This window comes from Cynocephalus volans, chromosome 8 (genome assembly GCF_027409185.1).
Source record: "Cynocephalus volans isolate mCynVol1 chromosome 8, mCynVol1.pri, whole genome shotgun sequence".
Lineage (NCBI taxonomy): Eukaryota > Metazoa > Chordata > Mammalia > Dermoptera > Cynocephalidae > Cynocephalus > Cynocephalus volans.
In genome coordinates, this window is record NC_084467.1 from 68,678,107 (window position 1) to 68,704,039 (window position 25,933).

Genomic DNA, 25,933 nt, shown 5'->3' on the forward strand with positions numbered 1-25,933 from the left:
CATTAGTATTTATTTATGAATTTGGAATATATTTTACAGATTGAGGAGATTGGGTCTCAAATCCTAATATTTATCCTACTCACTATCAAATGAGGAAGTAGAATGAGGAATATGAAGAATAACAGCCAAATGGAAAATGAAGCACTACTTTATTAGTTCGGCAAGCTCCCTACAAATTCCCAAGCAACCTGGAAAATCCAAGTTGTAGTATAAGCTCAACACTATACTGGTGGCCTGATTCCTCTGCCTTCTTAGCTCATTAATGAGAGATTGCAGGGCCAACCCTTTCCACCTAACTGCACAACATGTGAGACAAGCACGGCAGGCTTGCCCAGCGGGCTTCCAGTATGGAATGCCTAAAGCAAAACAGCAAAAGGAAGACTGTTCAGAGAGTCCAAACCTGTAATCACAGCAATCATGTGGTCAGGAGGCAGCAGAAGATAAGAAATCATTGATTCAGGAAGCCAAAACTGCCTTTAAGGAAGAACAAAACTTGGTACAACAAATGTCCTGAGCTCAGGCTAAATTATTGCAACACATTGTGATAAATGTTAAATAGATAAGTACTAGATAGAGTGTTGACACAAAGTGAAAGTGATTAATTCACTGTGACACACTTCCTCTTCTGCCTCCCTTTTTTACTTACAAGAAGCCTTGGGATTATACTAGGCCCACTTGGATAATCCAGGATCATCTCCCCATGTCAAGGTCTACTGATTAGCAACCTTAATTCCATCTGCAACCTTAATTCTCCTTGCTATGTAGTTTAACATCTTCACGGGTTCTGAAGGTTAGGGTATGAACATTTTGGAGGGGCCATTATTCTGCCTACTACATAGTTTTGTATACACTGATTGAACAGATTAGTTTTTCAATATCACGTTTCTATAACACTATCCTGTAATGACAATGATAACAGGTTACAGACTTACCATGTAAGAAATTAGAAGAGGTAATGAAAAGTTATTATCATGGGTCCTCAAAAAATGTAAAAGACCAGTTGGCAGGTAGTTCATTTTTCTTGAGAATACGACTCAGAAAAGCAGTAGCAAGATGGCTTCATTTAGATAACATTTTATTTGTTAGAGCAAGATTTGGCCAACTTCATTTTAACAGCTGGAGAAATTAATTAAAAATTGCAGCACTGAGTATATTGGCACACTTTACAGGTAGGTGAGGAACAATTACACATTTTTGAAATAAAACTACCACTTCTACATTTTAATGAGAAGATTTGAGGCTAGATAGAAGACATACATTTAAGCAGATATGCTTTAATAGATGGTAAAAAACTGTCAGAAAATAGATCCACTGCAAAATCTTCTACAGTGATTTCTTTGTTATAAATAACATTTTTAAATGTGTACTTTTCTGAACAACAGCAAAAAATAACAATTCACTTTATGAATACTTTCATATTTACAGTGCCCTTTAAAAAATAGTAAATTAAAAGGTAGCACCGCAGTATGAGTTACAATATTTCTAAATTTAAGAATAATAAAGAATTTGAATATACTAGTCTAATGAGATAGGACATTTTGCATTATACTGAAAGGTTATAGAATAGAATACTTGAGCTTTATATACACTATTTTTACATTTACAGACATAAACAATATTTTGACACATTAATATTTTTCTGTTTAAGCATCTGAATTCACAATCTGTAAAATAAGTAGAGAAACAGAATATAGCTCAATCTTAAGTTAAAAACAGATTTTTAAAAATTTGTGCAATTTTTTCTAGACTATTATGAAAGAAATTGATATAGTAAATAGATATGAGTTGTTTTTGTAGAAATTTAAGTTGGAACAATTCACAAAATACTAAGATGTGTTCATTCAATTCTTTATTTTATCTCAACAATTTATCTAGTTTACAGAAAAAACAAATTTATTCAAAATACATCTCATTGTTATAACAGCCATTCTTTTTTTACTGCTTTGTATTCTGCCCCTTTATTCTCTTGTGTTCCACTTTCCCTAACAGAGCTCATTACCAAGGTGGTAGGGGACTAGTTTCAAAAGGCAAAATGAATCACAAAAATATCAAGCCAGTGGTTTGCTTCAGGACACTCATGTATTTCTTGTGTTAGAAAGAAAATCTTTCCTTGTGCACAGTGATATCACTCCTGAGAAACCAATTACTTTCCAAATATCTACAATGCTATTTTTGACATCGCTAACTGTATCATGTAGAAAAGCATACTATGGCTATCCAATAGATAATTTTTCCTCATTATCTGCAATTCCTATACTGTAAACAATAAAACTGGTTTAAAATATTTGAGTATCTAACAATTAATAACTGGATAATTTGATTAAGTCATTTTTATACATTAGTCATCCATAACTTGTATGTTTAATTTTTCTGCAGCTATAATTATCCATAGTTCTCTAAGTTTACCTTAAACATCCAAAACAACAAGGGACATTTTTGAACAATCTATAGTACTCTTCTTGGATCTTAAAAAAAAAGAAAAAGAAAGGAAGAAATGTTAAACATAATTGTAACAATCACATCAAATTATTTTCACATCATAATAAATAGTTATATGTGGTTTTCCAAAGTATTATTGCTTTATGATACTCTGTCAGAATATGGTCAAGTGGATACAAGCTATATTTATATACCTAATAGCCACTTGGGTTTTTTAAAAAGTGTACAAGGGTACCTCGAAAAGTTCAAGGAAAGATTTGTATCATCTGTCAATTCTATTTTTCCACCAACTTTTTGAAGTATCCTCGTACTTCCCTACATGCATAAGGTGTTCTAATTATTCTGATACTAAAATACACTGTGCTTAGGCCATAAAGAGAATAAGAATTTTCTATCAATTTGGTAACTGATGCTACGTGAGTATAGTACACGGTTGACCAAAATAATAAAAAAAAAATGCTTACCTTTCTGGATAAAACACACAGGAATAAGAAAATAAACATCCCCTGGAAGGCGTTGCTGACCGTGAAGAGGTAAGCTGTCACCACTGATGCGTGCACGACATGAAGAACCCCAAAGATCCAGGTGGTGCCAAGAAGGAACAGGAGAGCAAGGGCTCCTCTTGCACAAGACCTATAACATATTTGTCAGGTTTCAGTTAAGAAGGCCATGTATATTCAACTCATCCTCCAAATTCTTCAAATTATGTGGAAAATGAGTTTTTGGTATAACCAAGAAATCTTTCACAAAGACCACTAATGATTTTGAAACGGACAAGTTGCGCTGCAGTTACATGGGACAGCCTTTAAGGTGTGCTACTGCACTGAGACGGGGGTGTGCTACTGCACTGAGACGGGGATGTGCTTCCGAAATCAAGATAGCATTATTAAAATATAGTACTTTTGAGAAGGGGGGGGGGGAAGGGAGGAATTAGTAAAGGGCCATGATACTGATAATTTTTTAAAAAATATGGTACTTTAAAAGGTGTTTCTTTAATCTTAAAATATTTTTATCTGGTGTTCTGCACTGTGTATGCTTTGATTTCAAATCTAATGTTGCAGTAATTCCCAAAGGTAAGACTTATATCTGTTAGGAAACATATTCCCTAGGAAACACTGAAAAGAATACCATGTGGACTTGGGTCAGCACATGCCCTTGACATCAATGAAGGCTCTGCTTTCCTTTCAGGTTTAGTAGAGAAAAAAGTGTTGGATATAAAACTAGGGTTATTAGGTTTTTGTTTTTGTTTTTGTTTTTGCTTTTGCAGTACAGTTACTTCCAAATAAATTCATGTCAGAATACTGATTTTTTAAAAACTAAAACAAAACAAAACAAAACACACATACTCACATATTTTCAACCTATGACTTTTGATAAAACAATATTCGATCATGCTCACTGAGCACATTGCCTTGAAAATGAAGCAACTATCATTATTCTCATTCGTTTTTAGTCCAATCATTTTCTGCAGAAGGCGTTTTAGCAGTGCACCTCAGAAAATGAGTCATTTTCAACTTTATTAAAACCAGCACAATACATGAAACTAATGAATGGTGAGGACTAAAAGAAAGTAATCGATCAAACATTTGTTAAATCCCAACTATAAATCTTGTGCAAGGTATTGAAACTACAGGAGTGTTCCCAAGCAACCCAAGTCAGTTGTTTCTAATGTTCCCTAAAATGTACTTCAACTTTTCCTGAACAAATCATTTCCAAGGTCTCAATAAATTAGTTTTAAAGAGAGGAGGTTGAAGAAAAAATCATGGGAAAATGCAAACTAGGAATGACAAGAAAGAAACAATACTAAGCTCTGAGAAATGATTTACAGAAGAAAATCACTAAGGCTTATTTTTACCTTAAAACAGTTATCATCTTTTTCCTTTCAAAGGGGAGTATGTTTGAAAATATTGTTTCACTCACCATTTAATCTGTGGTGATTGTAGTCTTATTAAACATTTTAAATGCTGTTTTTCAATGCATATTTTAAATGTGGAAGAAAGTGTAAAATAATCATTTAAAATAAAATAATTTCAAAAATTATTTGTACTTTAAGTAACAAAAGCTTTTAGTTATTAAAGAATGTGGACTTTAAAGAAACATTTACCTTATATTTTCATAGCAACTAACTTCTGGTTTCAATCCTGCAGTGTGACGAAAAACTTTGTATATGATAACTACAAAAGCCAAGAGATTAACCTGGGAAAATATATTAATTTCAAAGAAGAAATAATTTTCATAGTGAATTAGATACATATAAAGGAAATAAACAAATAGTAAATATTTCAATAAGAAAACAAAAAATCATGGCATTTTTATCCAAATTACAAAGTACAAACCCTCCCACAGACTTAGGCAAATAAATCCGCGGTTGATCTTTACAATATCACTGAAAATTGTAGGTACAAATGGTAGTTAGTACAACTTGCCAGATTGTGCTAAGCAACCTGTTCAAGAAACTTATTCAGATGTTACCATCACACCTAAATATTGATGAGTATCACCTGCTGCTGGTAATAGGATTAATATACACTTTAAGATAAATTTTGGTTTGGAAAGCTTTAAAAATACTAGAAAACTTTTGCTCACTAAATTATATATTGTTTCTTAGAGAAGTGTTAGTGATAATCTGTCCACCTTTTAAAAATTTAGACTGGAAGAGAAAAATTGAAAGGAAATTAGAAGACTGTAGAAAACACTCTCAATTTCTATTGCTAGAAAATGTACTTTCTTTTGTATGGTTCATCTAGATATCTCTCCTAAGGTTTATATTGAGATTTCCTTTCCCTAGACTTAATTTCAGAAGCTTTCAAAATACTCATAAATGAAATGAATGTTTGTTGGAAGGCAAATACATTTTATTAATGAACACATTGTTTTATTTACATTTCATAATATGGGCTAAATAGAATACACAGAATTTTCTCCCTTTTTAATGTGACTGCATTACAAAAAGTTTCCTCTTCTTTTCCTTCTTTTTCCTATGCTTTTGGAAACCTTCAAATCATATTTACAGTGTCAGAATTCAAATGAGAGGTATATTTTAAATGTATATCTATTCTAAGTATACTAATGATTAAAAATATTAAATATTATAGAAATAATTGGTAGATTAATAATTTGTTGAACACATTTTACTAATCCAAACATTTTTTGAAAGCCATTTTGAAATAATAGAAAGTGCAATATTATATTTTTCAGCTAATTCTTCTACTAGTAACTCAGAAGTGTATAGTGATGAAAAACTTTTTTCTGTATTCTAAGGCATTTTATATAGCCTCTCAAAATGAAATTGAGTAATTATATAAAAGTAAAATTAGTGGTAGTAAAAAATGGTATAAAAAGTATAGAAAAAGTGGTAGAAAAAAATGGGCTGGAGAATTTCATGTTGTCACTTCTCGATAGAAATGTCCTTGAGAGAAAATCTTAGAGGAATAAGGGGTCTGATCCCTTCTTCCTCCTTCCAAATGGCCACTACTTCTAATTATATAATTAACTAATTTTTCCATACAAAGAAAAGACTTTAGCAATTGCAGAGGGGAGATAAAGTATATTTAAATTGATTCATTTGACAGTTTTACCCTATTTGCATGCTCAAATAATTGACTAAAATGACAATTTAATAATATTTAATTTTATAAATAGTCTTTACTACTTATGAAAGAGAAATTCTTAGTATTTTCTAGGTTTTAAAAGCTATAGCATTTTTGTATAAATTTGGAAACAACGTTAGTATTTAATTTTATAAATATATGCAGATATGGTTTATAATAATAAAAAGTATTAAAATTTGGCTAGTATAAATAACATATGCCAAACCATTGTTGGTTTGAAAATCTTCAAATAATTTTTATGAGTTATTATATTGAACTTGTTATCTTAACAAAGGAAGAGTTATAAGACAAAATAACTAAATGATTAAGAAACTATTCTCTAAACCCATAATTTATTAAAGTTTCTAAAACTTCTATTTTTGATAAGATTGAGTTTGAAAAATAGTTGCCCCTACTGCTATGGTTTCTCAGAAGTGCATATACATTTTGGATATGTTCTTCAACATCACATGCTAAAATAGTGAAGAGGGAAATGGAACATTCCCTAGGGGTGATACAGATCTGGAAAATACATTTTTTATGTACAAAACCAAAAATGTTTACATATGCATAAAAACCAGGTGCTGCTGGGAAAGTGGGAGACTAATTCTTATTCCAATAAGCTCATATTTTCCCAAATGTAAGGGAAAACCAATTAAAACACTTTTATCAAGATGTGTTATAATTTTGTGTAATCAAAATCACAAATAGTTTGATTATATTACCCATATTCATTGATAATAGTACAAATATGTGGAGCTTTTTACTTTCATTTATTCTAAGAACTTTTTAAAGGGGTTAAGTGTCTGGTACAGTGGTAAGGGCTGGGTACGTATCAATGAGTAAAACAGACATGGTCTTTTGTTCTCATAGATCTTTAATAGATAGTAAACAAATAAGCATACAAATAGATATAAATCCACAAACTGTGGTGAATGGTATTAATTCATAAATTTGGATTTTTGGAAAGGACAAACTAGAGATGGATTAGAATGAAGGTTCAAGAATTACTCTCTTAGGACTTAGCACTTAAACTGGGACTTGATGAATTACAATGGATTAGCAGATTAAAGAATGACGGGAGAAAGGCATTTCGTGAAGAAAAACAGCATAGAAAAAAGCCATGAGGCTTGAGTTAAGAAAGCGATGTGCCTTTCAACAATTCATAAACGTGGTTGGGGTGCAGTGAACCAGTGGAGAGTTGCATGCGATGATGTGAGTGAGGTAGACAGGGACAAATATCACTTAGATTTATTCTCATGTGCAAAGAATTTTTAAATTTTTTTATTCAAGAATCATTTATGTGCTATAGCCTTTTCCTCAAGGAAATTACAGTGAAATGGAGGGAATAATTGGTTAACAGGTAACTACAACACAATTCAGAAAGCATCATGCGGTTATTTGCATAATGGCACAAAAGATCACAGGTGATAGCTCCCTAAAATATGATTTTTAAGCCAGTCTTGAATGACCATTACAGACAAAGAAGGACAACACAGAGAAAATCAATGATCACTCCTAATCTCAGTCATTGGATCTATCTACATACACTCATTTCCTACGTGGTCAGACCCAATGGTTCAGAATACTACCTATCCTCAGACCCTATCTGACTCCTCCATTTGGAAGTATAATAAACATCATGAGTTAAAAATGTCAAAAACAAAGGTGCTCTTCTTGACTCAAACAACATATTTTTGCTGTAATCTTCCCCATCTAAAAAAAAAAAAATCTCATTTTTCTAGCTGATCAGGCTTATCCATCAGCAAACTCTTCACCTATACCTTCAAAACATACTCAGTATATGACCACTATTTACCATTTTCACAGCGATTGTGCAGAAGCAGGCCACCATCATGCCTCCCTTGGGCTACTGTGGAAACTGCCCATTTGATCTCCCTGCTGCTATCCTTGCCTTCCTGCAATCTGTCTCATCACAGCAGTCAGATTGATCTCTTTAGATGTTAAGTCAGACATTTCTCTATTTAGAATCCTCCAACGGTGTCACATCTTATTCAGAGTTGAAGCCAAAGACCTCACAATGGCCTCTAAGGTTTGAAATGATTTGGTCTCCACTATACCTCTTCCCTCAAGTCCTATTTCTCTATCCTTAACCATGTCACACCACTCACACTGGGTTCTCTCTTGTTTCTACAGTACACCAAGCATGCCATGGGGCAGTTGTGCTTGCTGGGCTCCAAGATATTCCCATGGCTCATTCTCTCACCACCTCTGTTTAAATGCCACCTTGTCTACATACTGCCTCCTAGTGTGCTTTCATTAAAAAAACTGAAACTTCAATGATAAAATCAGACCACAATTCTATTTATGTAGAGCATGACAGGTGTTCTATCCTGTTTTGCACAATGCAAACTCTGTATGCCCACATGCTCTTCCCCTGCCTTAGTCATTAGAAAACTGACAAAGATTCTCCTTGAACAAACTTTAATCATTCTCCTTTGAGCCCTCTTCTCAACCAGGCCTTGACCTTGGGCTTCAGTGTCTAATCCTGCTAAGTCAGTTTAGAGAGAATCAATCCTCCCACCCCTGATATCTGATCACTCTCAATACCTAATCAAATTTCTCATCTCCCACCCTTGATATCTGATTACCCTAGCCTGATTTTCAGCAAGAATCCTGAAATCACTAGCAAGAATTCCAACTATGCTTGCTGTTTCTTCTTAGTTACTATTTCGTTACCCTCAACCTGCTCCTTGGCTAAAAATCTCCAGCTTTCTTTACTGTTTTCAGAGTTGAGCCAGTTTCTCTCCCCTTTTGCCTTAGTTTTGACACCTATCACAGCAGTCTCAAATGAAGTCTTCCTTGCTGTTTAAAAAGCATCAGAATATTTTTTCTTTAATTTTTTATCAGAATAATAATTTTTTACCAGAATTATAATTTTCTGAATTATTTAGCATCATTTTTTCTTTAATTATCCTAAATTTGCTAAATATTATAAAATGGCATTGTACCATATGATCCACCAAATTTGGGGTAACTGGCAAAACCTACACTTACGCCTTTTACATTGCTTGCATTCTCTCTTTATCCAGAAATATATAAGCTACTTTAAATTATTTTTCTAACAGAGACAAAAACCATAAATAATCAGTGTCACCTAAAGGCAACTAAAGGCATAAGATTTTATGTACTTAAGTTGAAACTCGATGCAGTTTATAAGGTATGGAAAAGTATCTTTTGAGAGGAAAAGTTTAAGAAATAAATAGGAAGGATCTGAGAGGAAGTAAAAGGAATCGCTCAACACAAGACTGTATAGAATTCAAAAGTATTTCTGATTATAGAAAAGTCTGCAATTAACCCAGGGGTAATGACTTTGAGAACAGATAAAAAATGTCTGCATTTTGGATTGAACAGTTAGATACTATTAGCACTACACTTAGACGTCAGTAGCCACACCATGAAAACAGAGTTGAGTGCTTGAGTAATTCTTTAAAATACACGAAAAATCATTGATATTAACCTTAATTAAGAAAATGGTGCCTCCAAAATTATTTGCATTTTTCCTCATTAGTGTTTACCTATATGTGTTTATTTTATCTGCTGCGGTTCCCTTATTTATCTCTAAATATTAGTGGCTTAAAAGCATAGGGGCTAATTAATGACTTATAAATGAACATTAGTTCATTATGACTTTTGAATCAATTATTTTTAACAGTTTTAGATTGTCAGCTAGGAGTTTATGATACTTTTATAGGAATAAGCAAGACAAGAACCTTAAATGGTGAACATAAGATCTCTTAAATTTTGTCAGAGGGAAGAAGACACAACAATTACAATTCCTTGAAGTTGATACGACAAGCGAACAGATATGAGGTTGTTGGGAGGGAGGGGGGAAAGGGAGGAGGGAGGGAGGTTTCAGTAATTGGCCACAATAATCAACCACATTGTATATTGACAAAATAAAATAAAATTAAAAAAAAAAAACAACTCTGAAATTCATTGCAGCACTTTAGAATGCAGAAGATAATGAAAATAGCTGTGAAAAGAAATCATTCAAAGCCATGGACATTTAACCCCTGAGAGAAAGCAATATTTTAAATTTAAAATCATTTCCCTTGCTTCATCTTAAGTGATACTTATCTATGTAGAGATCTGTTTTTAACTTCAGATATATGCAGTTATTTCAAAGTTTAACACACACATTCTGTTGTTTGACAGTGTATTAAATTTTTTTAAGTGCCTAATTTTTAAAACAAGAAATTTAAACAGATGAGTTGGTAAGAGAGCAAGAACTAATTCTGAAGGATTTAGACCTACAGGTACATCCAACCCAAGGGCTTCAAATTCAGACTTCAAAATAAAGAATCCCAATCAGCCATTTTTCTTTTCGTAGTCTTTTTCTCAATAATTGATAAAGCCATCTATATGCTGATGTTAGATCTCACCAAAAAGAATGAGAAAATTTCTCTTACAGCACTTTTAGACCCAGGCTTTAATTTTTCATATATATCAGATGAAATCTGGTTCATTTAAGAATGTGTCATGATCGTAACTTCTATGTCCTATCAAATATTTTTATTACTTTTAAATTAACTGGCCTAGGACAAACCTGCTTCTGCCATGAGCCAAGGGTAGGTTTCTACTGGCCGCCTAAGTGGCCATACCAAAGAGCCATTTATTCTCCATCCTTAGACCACTGCAGAAATGGCTTAAAAGTTATCAATTTAAGCAACAAAATTAAAAAGTGTGCTCTATTAATTGTTCATGAGTTAAATTGGAGTCAAGTGTCAAATTTTTTCTTCTGTCTGATTTTCTCTCTCTATCATTTCCCAATTGGAATCACTCCTTTAAATGCCTTAGTTCCAATGCTAATCACGTAGAGTATCAGAAAAATTGGGGTGTGTGGTAAGCAGAATAAGATTCCCCCTTCCCCCCCACAAAATGTCCACACCTTAACCCCTATATCCTGTGAATATGACAAAAGAAACTGTTCAGATAAAATTGAAATTAAGAATTTTAAGATAAAAAGGTGATCCTGAATTATCTGGTTGGGCCTAATAGAATCATGTGAGCACTTAAAGTGGACGAGATTTAGCAGAGGAAAAGGCAGGAGTGAAGAAGTGGCGGTGGGGTGAACTGAAGCCTGAGGACTCCCGCAGCTGCTGCTGGCTTTGAAGACAAATGGGTGTGAGTCTGGGAATGTGAGAAGCCTCTACACGTCTAGAATGACCCCTGTGCAATACATGTGTATACTGCACAATGATTCACTTAGTGTAGATCTACTGGGTATAAAAGTCAGTTTAAAATAGATATTTGGGTACAAAACTATGCTATTTACACTAAGTGAATCATTGTCCAGTATACCCATATATTGAAACAATACACTGCACCCCACAAATATGTACAAGTAAATGTTAAAATAAAAAAAAGTTTGTGGAAAAATAAAATTAAAATATAATACAAATTTTCCCACAAGAAAAAAAATATTAATTTATCATGAACTTATGTTTATTATTGATGTTCTAGATATCTGGTGAGTAGGCCACTAAATTAAGTCATCTTTATTTATTATTTGTAGATTCTGCCTCTGTTTTTTAAAATAAAAAGATTAAGATAAATTATAACTAGCAAATGACTTTCTTTCCAGGAAATAATAAATGTGGTCTGTACTTTCAAGTACCTGCCAAGTTTTCTTCCATATATACTTATCAAGAAAGATGTAAACAGAAAAGAGGTAAAGAAATAATCAGATTTGTTTTTCCAAAATATTACCTCACACTTGTCTTGGAGTTGTTTGTTTATAGATGTCACCCTGAGATACTTTTTGAGAGCGAGTTCTCTCCTTCATTTGTATCCCCTCAGTTCCTAAGCACAGCCTTATTGGGTCTTAATGCTTGATAAAACTTTGATGTATTTTGAAATATCCAAAGTGTAGTACCTATTTTTTTCCTAGGTTTTTTCTTTTCACACTATCTGCACTTCTTAAAAATACTATCTATATTAATAGTGTTGATATTAGTTAAAGAAAATCATAAAGGTTTTTAAAAGAATTTAATAGAACACTTTTTTCTATGGATAATCTATCTGCATAATAGAAGTCTGAAATGAAGTACAATTGAAAATGGGTGAAGCACTAATCTCACCTTTCAGCTTTTCCTCTATGAGAAAAAAAAAAAAAAGGATTTGAGCAATTACATGTAATACAGGGTACTGAAAGTTACTTATTGATGAATATCAGTTGAAAGAATAGTAAATGTCCAGACTATGTGCATTCCATATATTGGTCTGTATTCTGATACATTCAGGATTTTAAGTAATATATTCTGGTTAGTTGTTGGATATTCTTGGCAAGAATTTAAAATGCAATACAAAATGGGGGGAGAGAAGATGGAAAGATATCCCATGCTCTTGGATTGGAAGAATCAACATAGTGAAAATGTCCATACTACCCAAAGTGATATACAAATTCAATGCAATCCCCATCAAAATTCCAAAGACATTTTTCTCAGAAATGGAAAAAACTATCCAGACATTTATATGGAACAATAAAAGACCACGCATAGCCAAAGCAATGCTGAGCAAAAAAAATAAAGCTGGAGGCAGAACACTACCTGACTTTAAGCTATACTACAAAGCTATAATAACCAAACCAGTATGGTACTGGCATAAAAACAGACACACTGACCAATGGAATAGAATAGATAATCCAGAAATCAACCCACACACTTACTGTCAGCTGATCTTTGACAAAGGCACCAAGCCTATTCACTGGGGAAGGGACTGCCTCTTCAGCAAATGGTGCTGGGATAACTGGATATCCATATGCAGGAGAATGAAACTAGATCCATACCTCTCGCCGTATACTAAAATCAACTCAAAATGGATTAAGGATTTAAATATACACCCTGAAACAATAAAACTTCTTAAAAAAAACATAGGAGAAACACTTCAGGAAATAGGACTGGGCACAGACTTCATGAATACGACCCCAAAAGCACGGGCAACCAAAGGAAAAATAAACAAATGGGATTATATCAAACTAAAAAGCTTCTGCACAGCAAAAGAAACAATTAAAAGAGTTAAAAGACAACCAACAGAGTGGGAGAAAATATTTGCAAAATATATATCTGACAAAGGATTAATATCCAGAATATATAAGGAACTCAAACAACTGTACAAGAAGAAAACAAGCAACCCAATTAAAAAATGGGCAAAAGAGCTAAATAGGCATTTCTCTAAGGAAGATATCCAAATGGCCAACAGACATATGAAAAAATGCTCAACATCACTCAGCATCCGGGAAATGCAAATCAAAACCACATTGAGATACCATCTAACCCCAGTTAGGATGGCTAAAATCCAAAAGACTATGAACGATAAATGCTGGCGAGGCTGCGGAGAAAAAGGAACTCTCATACATTGTTGGTGGGACTGCAAAATGGTGCAGCCTCTATGGAAAATGGTATGGAGGTTCCTCAAACAATTGCAGATAGATCTACCATACGACCCAGCTATCCCACTGTTGGGAATATACCCAGAGGAATGGAAATCATCAAGTCGAAGGTATACCTGTTTCCCAATGTTTATCGCAGCACTCTTTACAATAGCCAAGAGTTGGAACCAGCCCAAAATGCCCATCATCAGATGAGTGGATACGGAAAATGTGGTACATCTACACAATGGAATACTACTCAGCTATAAAAACGAATGAAATACTGCCATTTGCAACAACATGGATGGACCTTGAGAGAATTATATTAAGTGAAACAAGTCAGGCACAGAAAGAGAAATACCACATGTTCTCACTTATTGGTGGGAGCTAAAAATTAATATATAAATTCACACACACACACACACACACACACACACACACACACACACACACACACACACACAAACCGGGGGGGGGGGAGAAGATATAACAACCACAATTATTTGAAGTTGATACGACAAGCAAACAGAAAGGACATTGTTGGGGGGGAGGGGGGGAGGGAGACGGGAGGGGGGTTTTGGTGATGGGGAGCAATAATCAGCCACAATGTATATCGACAAAATAAAATTAAAAAAAAAAAAAAAAGAAAAAGAAAGAAAAAAAAAAAAAAAAAAAACGGGGGGAGAGATATTTATAGTAGACATAATTTCCCCCATTTTCAACACGATGGAAAATAATTTATTTTGACATATTTACCAAATAAAATAAATAATTGAAAGTTTAGGAATAATTTTTAAAAGGTCTTCAGTTGCTAGGTCCCTTACAACTCATCATGAAACCATTTCTGGAAAGCAGGAGATAGAACAAATCTTTCATGGACCTAACAAATATCTACTCCCTTCAGCCTCGAGTGCAAGGAAAGATGGAAAGATATATGTTAAACAGTGCAGAATGTGAACTCTGAAAACCTGAGCTCGCTTGCCTCTACTGCTCAGTTGCTGGGTGATCTTGAGTAAGTTGTTTAAGCTTGCTTCGCCTTCATTTCCACTTATTTAAAATACAGACATATGGTAGCTCTATTCAAATACTTGTGAATTAAACTCTAATGATTAAAAGCTGCACCCTGACACCGAACAACTTGGGCTCTCTTTTCGATCAGATACCATTGGGAAGCATGTTTTTTGCATAGAAGGAATTTTAAATGTTCTCTCCTCGGAAAGCCCTAAAACTAGACGGACAATGTTCTCATATGAGAGAGAGAGAGATCAAGACAGAGACACATAGAGAGCCTGTTCTCTTAGAATGAGTAATTCGTATTTTGCCAAGTATATGGAAGGGAACAGAGGGATATGATAGACACTTATAGAGAAGTTTAAATATCTTCAGATGTGTACAGCAAGGGCTCTTCAAATGCTAATGAAGACCGATTCAAAGAAAGGCTCACTCTTGTTGCAGACCAGTTTGGGCAAGGACATTGTGTTATGCTCAGAACATGAACATAAGTCCAAGGATGATCAAATCATACACTGTGCTCTTGGCCAAGTTTAAGGATTTTTATGAATTCTTAGTGAATAGAAGCTTGAAGGTTTTATCTGTTAGCTACAAAAGAATGTACATAATTTGCTTTAGTGTAACCAATCCTTTTCAAGGAATTGGTACACTTCTTAAAAAAATTATAAATAACAGAACCCCTCTTGGTACTGATTGGGAGATAAATAAAGATTATAGTACTAGAGTGTGAAAATCTAGTAAAACATCATCTCTTGCTAAATACTGTTACGATTTTTATTTTTATGCATTACGGAAGCTTCCGTGAAGATTAACTAAGATACATTAAAAGGGTTTTGTGAAAATGAAAAGACTAAACAAATGTAAAGTGAATAATAATTCTAAAGACTCTCTTGCTCTACCAACATCCATGTTTCTCTTTCACCATATCTTTAGGTAACATCCCTCACTGTAAAGTTATATTTATAAAGAAATACTAGTGATGAACTTCATCTTACCCAGTTATTTCTAACAGGGCTTGAGAGATCCAAGGGATTTAAAAAATTTTTTTGATTTCTAATTTCTATGAGGTTATTCAATTTTTATGAAATTGTCTAGTATGAGTCCCAAGGATATAATCTTCCATGGTATTTCCAGAAAGAATATAACTTGCATATATGAGAACATATTGAAAACTACCAATGTATTAATGTATTATTTATGTTGCTTTTTTTAAAACTCCACTTTTTCTTTTTTAAAATTCTAGCTATCTATTATTTGCAGAAGGTGAGAATAATATGAAAAAGTGTTAAAATGTTACAGGCACTGAAATGCTTATTAATAGGTAACACGGAGAGAGGTCAGAATATTAAAGTGCCTGGAACCACAGAGGTCACTGAAAGTTGCATCTAACAAATATGATGACATTGAATTAAAACATGTAATTAAAATGTCGATGCTGTTATCCACATTTAAAATTACAATCGGTAATGTTTATAGTATATCTTTAATGTAGTCATCTAAAGTGCAGTGTCTAAACTGTAATTTTAATTATTTTTAAAATATTTATGTATTTGTAGAAGACTGCAAAATGCACTCTTATACAAGATATCTAACATCCAAGTCTAGACTAGTGATTCCCAGTGAAGAGATCGGGGACATCATCTCCCACGGGACATTTAGCTGTGTCTGGAGACATTTTTGGTTGTTATATCTAGGTGGTGGTGCTATTGCATCTAGTGAATAAGAGCCAGAGATGCTGCTAAACTCCCTGTAATTCACAGAACAGCCTCCACAACAAGAACTTGGTCCAAAGTGTCTACTGTGTCACTGTTGTAAAGTCCTGATTTATCATAATTTTTCCTTTTGATTTACATATTCCAACTTAGCCGTTTAGACACTGCAGTATATAATAATATCTAGTGTTGCCCAAAATGTCAGAAAAAGGACATTTTCTTTTATTGTTGGTGGAAGTATCAATTGACGTGAGCTTTGAAGGATGATTTGTAAATTGTAAAATCTGTATAGGTTTGCATTTCTACTTCTAAGAAGCAATTCCTAACAATTTTATATAATGGATATATGCAAATATATTGGAACAAGGATACTCTGTGCAGTATTTTCTGCAATAAAAAAACATTGAAAACAAATTAACTATTCATCCATAGGGAAGTGGTTAAATAAATTAGAGCATATTAATAATATGCAATGATAAAAAAATGATAGAACAGTGTATTCTTTTTTTTTTTTTTTTTGTCTTTTTCGTGACCGGCACTCAGCCAGTGAGTGCACCGGCCATTCCTATATAGGATCCGAACCCACGGCGGGAGCGTCGCCACGCTCCCAGTGCCGCACTCTCCCGAGTGTGCCACGGGCTCGGCCCTAGAACAGTGTATTCTAATGAGGAAGGATAAATATAATATATTGCAGGTTATAGACAATTCAGGTTTTTTGAATTTGTAATAAAATACACATAAACCTACACACACACAGAGCAAAGATCTGGAAGGATACACAGTAAAAATTAAGAAAAAGAGTAGTTAGTCACAGAGAGCACATGTTTAGGGTCAAATATTCATTTTTTACTTTACACAGTCTTGTCATTTGCATTTCTTTCAATATCGAGCAATTTGTGCAATTAGAAATATAATAAGAACACATCACATAATAATAAATATACATAGAAATGGCCTGTCTTGTAAAGGGTACATAAGGAATTCATTTTTGAGTAGGTTTTAATAGATAGTTCCTGGTGAAAGGGAATTAAGAGAGATTAGACATAGAAAGAACCATTAGAGGAGGCCACTATAAAAGAATGAGTGGAGTTCTGGACAGACCTAAAAAGAACTGGGTGACAGCAGCAATATAGCAACGCTCAATTATAAGAGTTTTGATTAAAATTCAAATGAAAGCTCACATTTTTAAAGAAAATGCCTTATTTGGACATAGTTTAATTAGTATTTGCTTCAATCAAGCAAATTCTATTCTTCAGTACTGAACATGTCTATGGAAACTTCAATTTCTATTTAAAAGTTAAATTATTTTTACAAATTCTTCTTTATATTTGTGTACTTGAATCTAATCGTTTGCATAGTTTAGTTGAAAGAATTCAGCATTAAAGATTAAAAATATTGAAGAGAAAAATAAATTATGGAAATTATCTTCAGTTTACAGCTTGCTTTAGAAAGATTTAGAAGTCTTTTTTTTGTACAGCTCAATCTTTCAAAAGCATGGGTAGGCCTTTTCATGTATAGTCACAATCTTAACATTTTAAATGTAGAGATTCATAGATAGAATCTATAGGGTCACTGGTTCATATTTCAGAATTGTAAGAGATCCTTAATATTAACGAGTCAACATCTGAGGAAGTGCTTTCATACGATCAATGCAGAAAATATTGCTGTTCAAATACCTAAGTAGGTAACAGTTATCAGAGTAGATTAAAACCTCAAATATTTGTTTGAAACAACATACCTTGGGGTAGAAGAAGCCATCGGTGCTGAAAAGTCACCAGTGTCGAACTAATTCAGTTCTTACTCATTTATACTTTGTCTCAAGGACATTTTACATTATAATCTCAAAAAGAGGCACGCCCCAGGGTTCCATTCATAAAAACAAACAGCTTTTAAGACTCCTAGTCCTTACTCTATAGATGAAATATAAGGATTCCATGCAAGAATGAAAGCAATTGGTGGTTCTTTTACAGAGATTTCTTCTCTGGAGTACAAGTCTTTTCTAGATTTGTTCAGAGAAAGCTTTAAAAGCAATCATCTCTCACTTAAGGCCATAAAAAATGTTACCACTAATTATCTATTTAAATTTGAAGGTTCACTTGTGTTTTATCTTTATTCTGGAAAATAAATACTAATTATTCTATTAAGTTTCTATTGATTTTCTTTGCTTTAAGACATTTCACATTTATTTTGTTTTATTTTAGTTAAACCTTTTCTGGCAGAGTGTACTAGAGACTTTTAAGACATTCTATATAGTAACAGGCACATATATTACAATCATATCTTGCTATAATTTAACGCTGTCACATATTCACCAATATTTTAAAGATCAGGATTTACACACATACACACAAACACACACTCTGTATTTGGCCACACATACATTCCTTGCATACAATTTTTTGCTGTGGATATCATGGTTTTAAAACTAATTTAATTTTTAATAATAAAGGTAAAATTAAGAGAGCCATAAGACTGTCTTCCAAGCTATTGTGCATTTTCCATTTTTAATTGTTAAAGAATGGATGCTTTTTTGGAAATTTCTTTTTGTTGCGTAACACCGGCATCATTATCTTCATTTACATATTGTGAAATCACTTCAGTAAGGTTCTTATCACTGGTAGTTTTAGTTTATGAGATGGCCTCCACTTAGACGGTATATGTTGTTTTCCTGGTGTTCACGGAATTTCACTGCCATCTTGGTACCTTCTGTTGTTCAAAGACGGGCAGGCAGGGAAACCCTCATTCAAGCCATTCTCTTAGTTCTATATAACTTCTCTGGACCTAGGCAGTCCTACAATCTGTTTCCACTTCTCTGGCTCTTTTGTGCTTATAGAACTGTTGAAGTCTGTGTCTTCCCCCATCATTTTATTCTTAGACACACTATATAATAATCCTTCCCTTTCCTGCTGTTGAGGGATACATCAGTAAACGTGCAGCCTGCAAGAAACTCCAAACATAAGTCCCATTCTCTATGTTCACATTTCTCCTAAAATCAGGCGACTATGTCAATCTGTCATAAAAAGTTTGCTCATCATACTCTACTCTTCCAGGGACACATGAAAATTCTACAGTCACATTAGCAATCTGGGATCAGGAGGATAGTTTCACTACTTCTCATACTATTTTCTACACATCTTTTGGAGTAGTCTTCCACATCTTGTTCTCAGGACATGGGAGAGCACCACCTTTTTTTTTTTGTCTCACTGGCAGGGAGAAGAAAAGCAGCTTCTAATAGAGAACATTTACTCTCCCAAAGGCCAAGGATTCCTAACTCTGAGTCACTACTGCTTGAGGTCCCCTTTCCAGTCCTCTTACTGGGCTACAGCTAGTCCCACTGTCTCTTTGTAAGATCCATGGGAGGTGTCAGGCCCAAACTGTTTGTAGGTGGCTGTTTTTTAAATGTTTGGTGCTCAATATCTCCTTGATTTTATCTTTGAACTCGATACTATTCTGAGGCAGCAGGAAAAGTTTCATTTAACATCTTGTTCTATAGGTGTGTAATAATAATATGCCAGCATTAGTACAGAAGAACAGGGAAAGCTAGGGTGAATTAGTTCACTTCAATTCAATGATGATTTAAGAAATTTATGCTATTTAAAAAGATACTATAAAAGATAAACAGCATTTAGTTTTAGAGTAAAACTGAGGTGCCTTGCCTACTTCTTAAGTTGCCTGAAACTTTGGTTAACCTGGGAACGGTCATCATACTGAAATTGTATGGAAGATACATTGGTTCATTAATTCCAGACTATAACTGTTTGATGGTGTTTATTTAGACTTCAAGGAAAGTTTACAACTCATTTTTAGATAATCCCATCTAAAGTCTGCATATTTTACTGTAAGATAATCAAAGTTATTTTTTCCCTTACATAAGCAACTGTAAAAAACAAAAAAGTTTCAGAGAACACTTTCCCTTTCTTAATTTAGAGAAATATGCTCCTATTTTTCCTGTTTTCAGTACAATTTCTAACCTGCTACTTTTAAACTAAGCTATAAGAATCATCGTTCCACAGAACTTTTACTTGTACAAAACAATATCAGAGATGGTTCACTCTGTAGAAAGGGAATCAGTAAAATTAGAATAGGTAGGATATGTCTTCACATGAAATACATCAGGGAAACTCATGAAAATATGTGAATGGGACACCATTCAGTCTCTATTCTTATGTGTGTTGAAAATTTTGGAGATATAATAAGTTAACTCAAATTGTTTTAGCTGAAATTGTAGCCAGTGGCTTTTAAAAAATATGGCTAGGTTCAGTGTGAGAATTATAAACCATTTTCTGTGATGATTAGTAAGCACAGTTTCTAAAAGCACTTGATTTCACCCACACCATTCACCATTAAAAAATAAAGCTTGATGAAAATTCTCTGCTTTGCATTTCAATTCTTTCTCCATTTAGCAGCTCCTTCGCTACCATAAAAACTCAAGAGAAAAGAGAGAGAAAAAAATTCAAAAAAGCAAGCTGATGGTCAAAACGTATGGAATAAAGTTGTCCAAAATATTGTCCCAACTCCTCTATAAATAATTCCTTCCATTCTAGAGTCTTGTCAGACCTCCCAGATTCACTGACAGACTATTATATTCAAAATGGCTTTGAAAACTTTCAGCATTTAAGAAAGCTCTTGAGACATATAAAAATGTCTGTATTTAGAAGGGTACATATAATACCTGCCAAATTTGTAGGTTTGAAAGCACTTCCAATAAGAATTAAAAGATCCTCTTCCTTGCTGAAATAGAAGTATCAATACCTGACTTGTCTGCTCATAAGAAACAGTGGGTTTTTGTCTCTGATGTTGCAATTTAGTTTAAAATCACTTTATGATGACAGGGTACATAAAGATGATAGAACTATAAAGATGACAGTCTAATCTTCAAAGATGACCAATCATCGATAAAAGATTCTATAACATAAACATCTGAAATGCCAGATTATCAGCTGTTTGGCACACTCTCAGTATTGAAGTATGACGGGATGCTACTGATAGGTGAAAGATGCTTTTTCTTCTATGTTATGCAGAAATGTATCCTCTCCCAAGAAGGGAAAATAAATTGCAATTGCTTTGACTTTATAAGATATATATTTTTTCTCAATTGCGATGCAATATACGTAAAGTGTTACTAAAGAACATACTGTAAAGTGTTCAAAATTCTTTTTGTTTCAGAATAACACCTGATTGCTAGGAATTTTAAAAGCACTCTTTAATTGCTACTTTAAAAAATTGTAATAATTTTATACATACGTACAAGAATGATTAGACATGCTGGTCCTATAAAACTCCAAATAAAATTGTTTTCTGTGCTAAGCCAACATCTGAAAAGGAAATAATAGATAAAAGCTATAAATATGTTAGTATATACTTTAACAAAGCAAAATGCTCAAAGATCTGCAACGTGTATTCAGAATTGCATTTCAAATGCTCATGAAATCATCTTAACTTACACTTTGGTGGTGCCATAATATCTGTATCCTAATGCTGCTGAAAATCCAACTACCACAGCTGGGCTGAGATAGCCAAAGATATAAAAATTCTTGTGCAAAAATCCTTTGTTGTAGATGACTCCCACCACAATGAGATAGAGGTGTATGCCTTCAATGCACATCCATGCAAAGGCAGCTAAAAAGAAGTAATGTAGCAGCCCAGCAATGATCGAACAGAAGAGCTAGAAATCAAAGAAAGATACCATAAGCAATGTTTGCTTTTAAATTATCATGACACAAAATCTCTCCTTTCTACATAAATTATGCTACCTTATATAATGATTGATCCCATTAAAATATCTGTCATATCAGATTTTTAGGATGTACTACTTCTAGCTGATTTAAAAGAACTTTGCTTCATCAATGTGAAGCATTAAACAATCCTGTGAGAGAATTAATTTACTATTATTGTCCAGAGATTTATAATTTTTATACCGTTATGTGATAAATTGTGCATTTTTCACATGTAAACCATGGTATGTTGGTGAATATATTATGATTTAAGTTAGTCTCTGTTTTGAAGATGCCTCTCTTTATCTTACTCACACTTAAAGGAAAAAATAGTGATAATATCATGCTAAACAAAATAAATATCCTGATTCAGTGACAAATCGAATTTACAAACCAGACAAATGATATTATTAAATGGATATTAAAAAGAAAAAATATAGAATCACTTTAAGTTGTAGCATTGTCAAGTAAATTTGAGATGATATCAGTTAAATATTAAGCCCCTAGTTAGTTAAGAAGGTGCAGGCAGTAAATAGAGTCTATTTATCATATTTCAGCCTATAAGCTCTAGCTACTTTTATGTTTAGTCCCTATCCTAAGATAAACTTTTTTCCAATACTCTTTGTCCTTGGTCTTTTTTTTAAAAAATGTGTTTATTAATTATTATTTTTTTCATATTCTATGATGTTGTGGAGCAGTTGTAGGCGGGGGGAGAAAGGAAAGGGGAAGAAAATGGGGGGAGAAAGAAGAAGGAGGAGGGGTAGAGTTGAGGCCTGTGGCACCCCCCTCTTTCTTGCATGGGAGACCAGGGGGCTTCCACCGGTGGCCTGGTCATTGCTGAGCTGGGTGCAGATGTCAGAGGAGCTTCTTGGGAGCTTGGGGCACCTCGTGCCGTGGCTCGGTTGTCATTGCTGGGCTGGTTGCAGGCGTTGGTGGGGTGTGGCTGAGGCCCTCAGACCCCTGCTGCCCTGGCTTGTGAGAGCCTGGGGTGCCTCCTGTGCCATGGCTGAGGCCCCCAGCCCTCTGCACTCCCTGGCTTAGTAGCCCAGGGGACTTCCAGTCCTTCTAGGTTCCACAGGTGTTCTTCGGTGATGTGAGACCTCCACTAGTTAACATCACACTTTGTCTTTGGTGTGTGAGCATTCCACCCTTTCTTTGAGTTCTGTGTTGGATTATTTGCTGTTCCCACCACTTACACTCTGCACTGGAGCTAATTTGTTGTCCTTTGCTTACTTCGAAAATGGGGGAACTTCCTGTGGGGACCAGCACCCAAGCTCTGTGGTTGAGCTAAGTTGTTGCTTTTGCTGCTAATTCCCTGGGGAAGGTTCTCTGTGCAGCTCAGGTTTTAATGGTTGACTTTATAGGTTCTTCTGAGTTTTGCAAGATCTGGTACACCTGGGTTGTGTAGAAATTCCAGTCTGGGCCTGAGTCTTTTCAGCAAACTGCACCCCGTGCAGTTCTGTATTCCTGAACAGTCTCCACTGAGTGGTCCTATGTTGACTGGGGGGCAGATCAGCTGTCCTTGCTGTGCCTCACTGTTCTCCTAGTGGGCCCGTCTCCCCCACTGCCAATGCTCCAAACAATTCCCATGGGATGGCCCATGCACTGGTCCCTTGCAATGCCTCACCAGCCTCTGAATGGCTTCTTTTTTTCAGTTGTCTGTGGCTCCTCACTCCTATGTGGGTCCACGGGAACGCTGTTAGTAGTCTTGCTGGCCTGGGGACCACCAAGGCCCTCCTGTCCCCTGCAGCCTCCAAGCAACTCCATCTGAAGGGCACAGCTGTGGCTTTTGCCAGTTCCTTCTCCATGTGCTCACCAGCTCCAGCCTTGAAGTGGGTGGGGCTCGAAGTGGTAGAAGTGATGATGTTTCCTTCTCTCATTGTGGCTTCTCATGCATTCCTGCACTCTGTGGGTCTTTCCTCATCTTCCCCTGATCTCCAGCAGCCCCAGCTTGGCTGTCATTGCTTTTTAGTAATTGTAAATTGGTTGACTTGTGGGAGAGAGTGATTGATGCCGCGGATAGTCCATTCCACCATCTTGACCGTAAGCCCCTCCTTGGTCTTTGTTTAATGACTATCTTAAAAAAACCAACCAACCAACCAACCAAAAAAAAGTATTTTTTAAGTTTGTTGCAAAGTTTTAATTTGCCCCAGTGTTCCTAATAATAAGAGGCATTTTTGCTTAATGTACTTGATAAGTAGCTTGCTTATATATGTTAGCATTACCACACTAAGAAAGGATAGCTTAAGAACAAATTATAAGGTACGTTTGCTCCATTAAGTCCTTAATTATATTTCATATTTCTATGACATATATATATAAGAAAGTAAAACTATGGAAAATAAAAATAGAGAGTAGGAGGGCCTACATACCTTATTAGTATTTGTATTGATCCCAATAAGAAAAACAAGTTCAGCAAGGAACAGGCTACAGCAGAGATTTTTATGAATTGTTGTCCTGGTGCTTTGAATTTCACTGAAGAACCAGAAGGTAAAAATGCATAGAGCAAGACAAATCACTGAAATAATTATTCCTAGTTGAGTGATTCTTGTAAGAATATTATAATCTTTAATACCCTAAGGGAAAATAATAATAAAGCTGTTAAGAGAATAATTCAGTAACTTGTCAAAGGAACTACAACATATAATAAACTTCCTTCTTTGGTGAAACATTAATCAGAATGTTCATAAGATGTAAAAATATAAATGTGCATTTAGATGAGAAAAATTTTGTACTTTTGAAAATCCTCAATGTCCAGGTGAATCTGATATAAATCATGTACCACTTTAACAGTTTTGCCATTAGTGATTTTTTTTTTCTAGGCATAGCATTTATTAGTATATGGTTGAACAATGTTATCATCATCAGTTTCATGTCATTAGAAAAGCAATTCATTATTGTAATGTGAAAATGGTTAATTTAAATGGATTTATCAGTGGTAAGTCCTAGTCTTATTTCTATGCAGTGTGTCATCTAAAACACATTAAACAAAGGTATTAGAAATGCTGAATATGGAATATCAAAATAGTATTCAGAGACTTTGAAATGGGAAATAGTTTTATTCTAATTAGATGAATATTTATTTTTATATACAGAATAGAGACTTCTTTCTTAGTTAACATCCAGAAAAAAATGATCTTTATTACTGATATTATGTTTAGGTAGATTTATTTGGCTACTTCATATACTTAAAGATAATGGATTCTAAGAATATATGGAAATAAACCTGTAATCTAACGAAGATTATGATACAGAAATGTAAAATAAGAAATGACAGAATAATTATAGAATGTAAGATGTTACTAATGTAAAAATACATATTATGAAGGTATTCATCTTATGGAGATTTTTTCATGTTTGAAATCTTGTGGGGTTCTATATTGCTAAAAACATGATATTGATTATAAATGTGCTAATACTTATTGACCAGGTGTCAAATATTTTTGGCATTTTGTCATTGGTAAAAATAAACTTTCAATACAAAGGCAAAGTCCCTTAAATTCCATGCTACATTAAAATAGGTAAATGGCTCTTGAAAGCAGCATTAAAAAACTAAGAGTCAATGGATGGATATTTCATTTAAAGTGTAATCCACTAGATATTTCAGTGTAGATAAGTCCTGGGCTAGAAATAATCTAAAATCCATACTAGATATGTTCTAGAAGGCAGGTAGGAAGACAAAGACTAAAAAAAAGATAACTTTGGGATTTTATCACATATTAAATATAACATTTCTAACAGAAACATGTAAAAACATATAAAGATTAATTATTTTCTTGAATGACATGGGGAAAAAATAGAAAAAGGAACATAGGTAGGCATATTTATAAATATGAAGTGGAAAATTGTCTCACAATGGAATGATCAGAAGACATCAAAATTGCAAAATGTGTCAGGTGATTACAGCAGCATGAGGTGTGGGTCTCATTGGAATACGTCAGTTCACAGCCCTCTGAAGACCATCTGCCGTTCATGGTATCAGGTGAATAGTTCCAAAATGCACACAGACTCCTATACTTACCTATGGTCTAAAAAAGAGTCATTTTACTGATGGAAAAAAAAAGAGAAAAAGCT

The 25,933-nt window shown here is 34.1% G+C and overlaps 1 protein-coding gene across 2 annotated transcripts in view; it reads right to left on the reverse strand.

Annotated features, from left to right (window-relative positions):
• Positions 1–2,315: 2,315 nt before the first annotated feature.
• The window catches only part of ADGRL4 (adhesion G protein-coupled receptor L4), a 109,259-nt gene continuing 85,641 nt past the window's right edge, over positions 2,316–25,933 (reverse strand). The window contains exons 10-16 of one of the 2 annotated variants that reach the window (XM_063106098.1): positions 25,714–25,887; positions 24,232–24,435; positions 21,590–21,810; positions 21,394–21,460; positions 4,544–4,635; positions 2,904–3,072; positions 2,316–2,465 (exon numbers count right to left, since the gene is read on the reverse strand). In XM_063106098.1, the coding sequence (XP_062962168.1) occupies positions 2,403–2,465; positions 2,904–3,072; positions 4,544–4,635; positions 21,394–21,460; positions 21,590–21,810; positions 24,232–24,435; positions 25,714–25,887 (990 nt within the window). In that variant the 3' untranslated portion in view covers positions 2,316–2,402. The remainder of the gene's footprint in view (positions 2,466–2,903; positions 3,073–4,543; positions 4,636–21,393; positions 21,461–21,589; positions 21,811–24,231; positions 24,436–25,713; positions 25,888–25,933) is intronic. The other variant, XM_063106099.1, reaches the window with a different exon arrangement.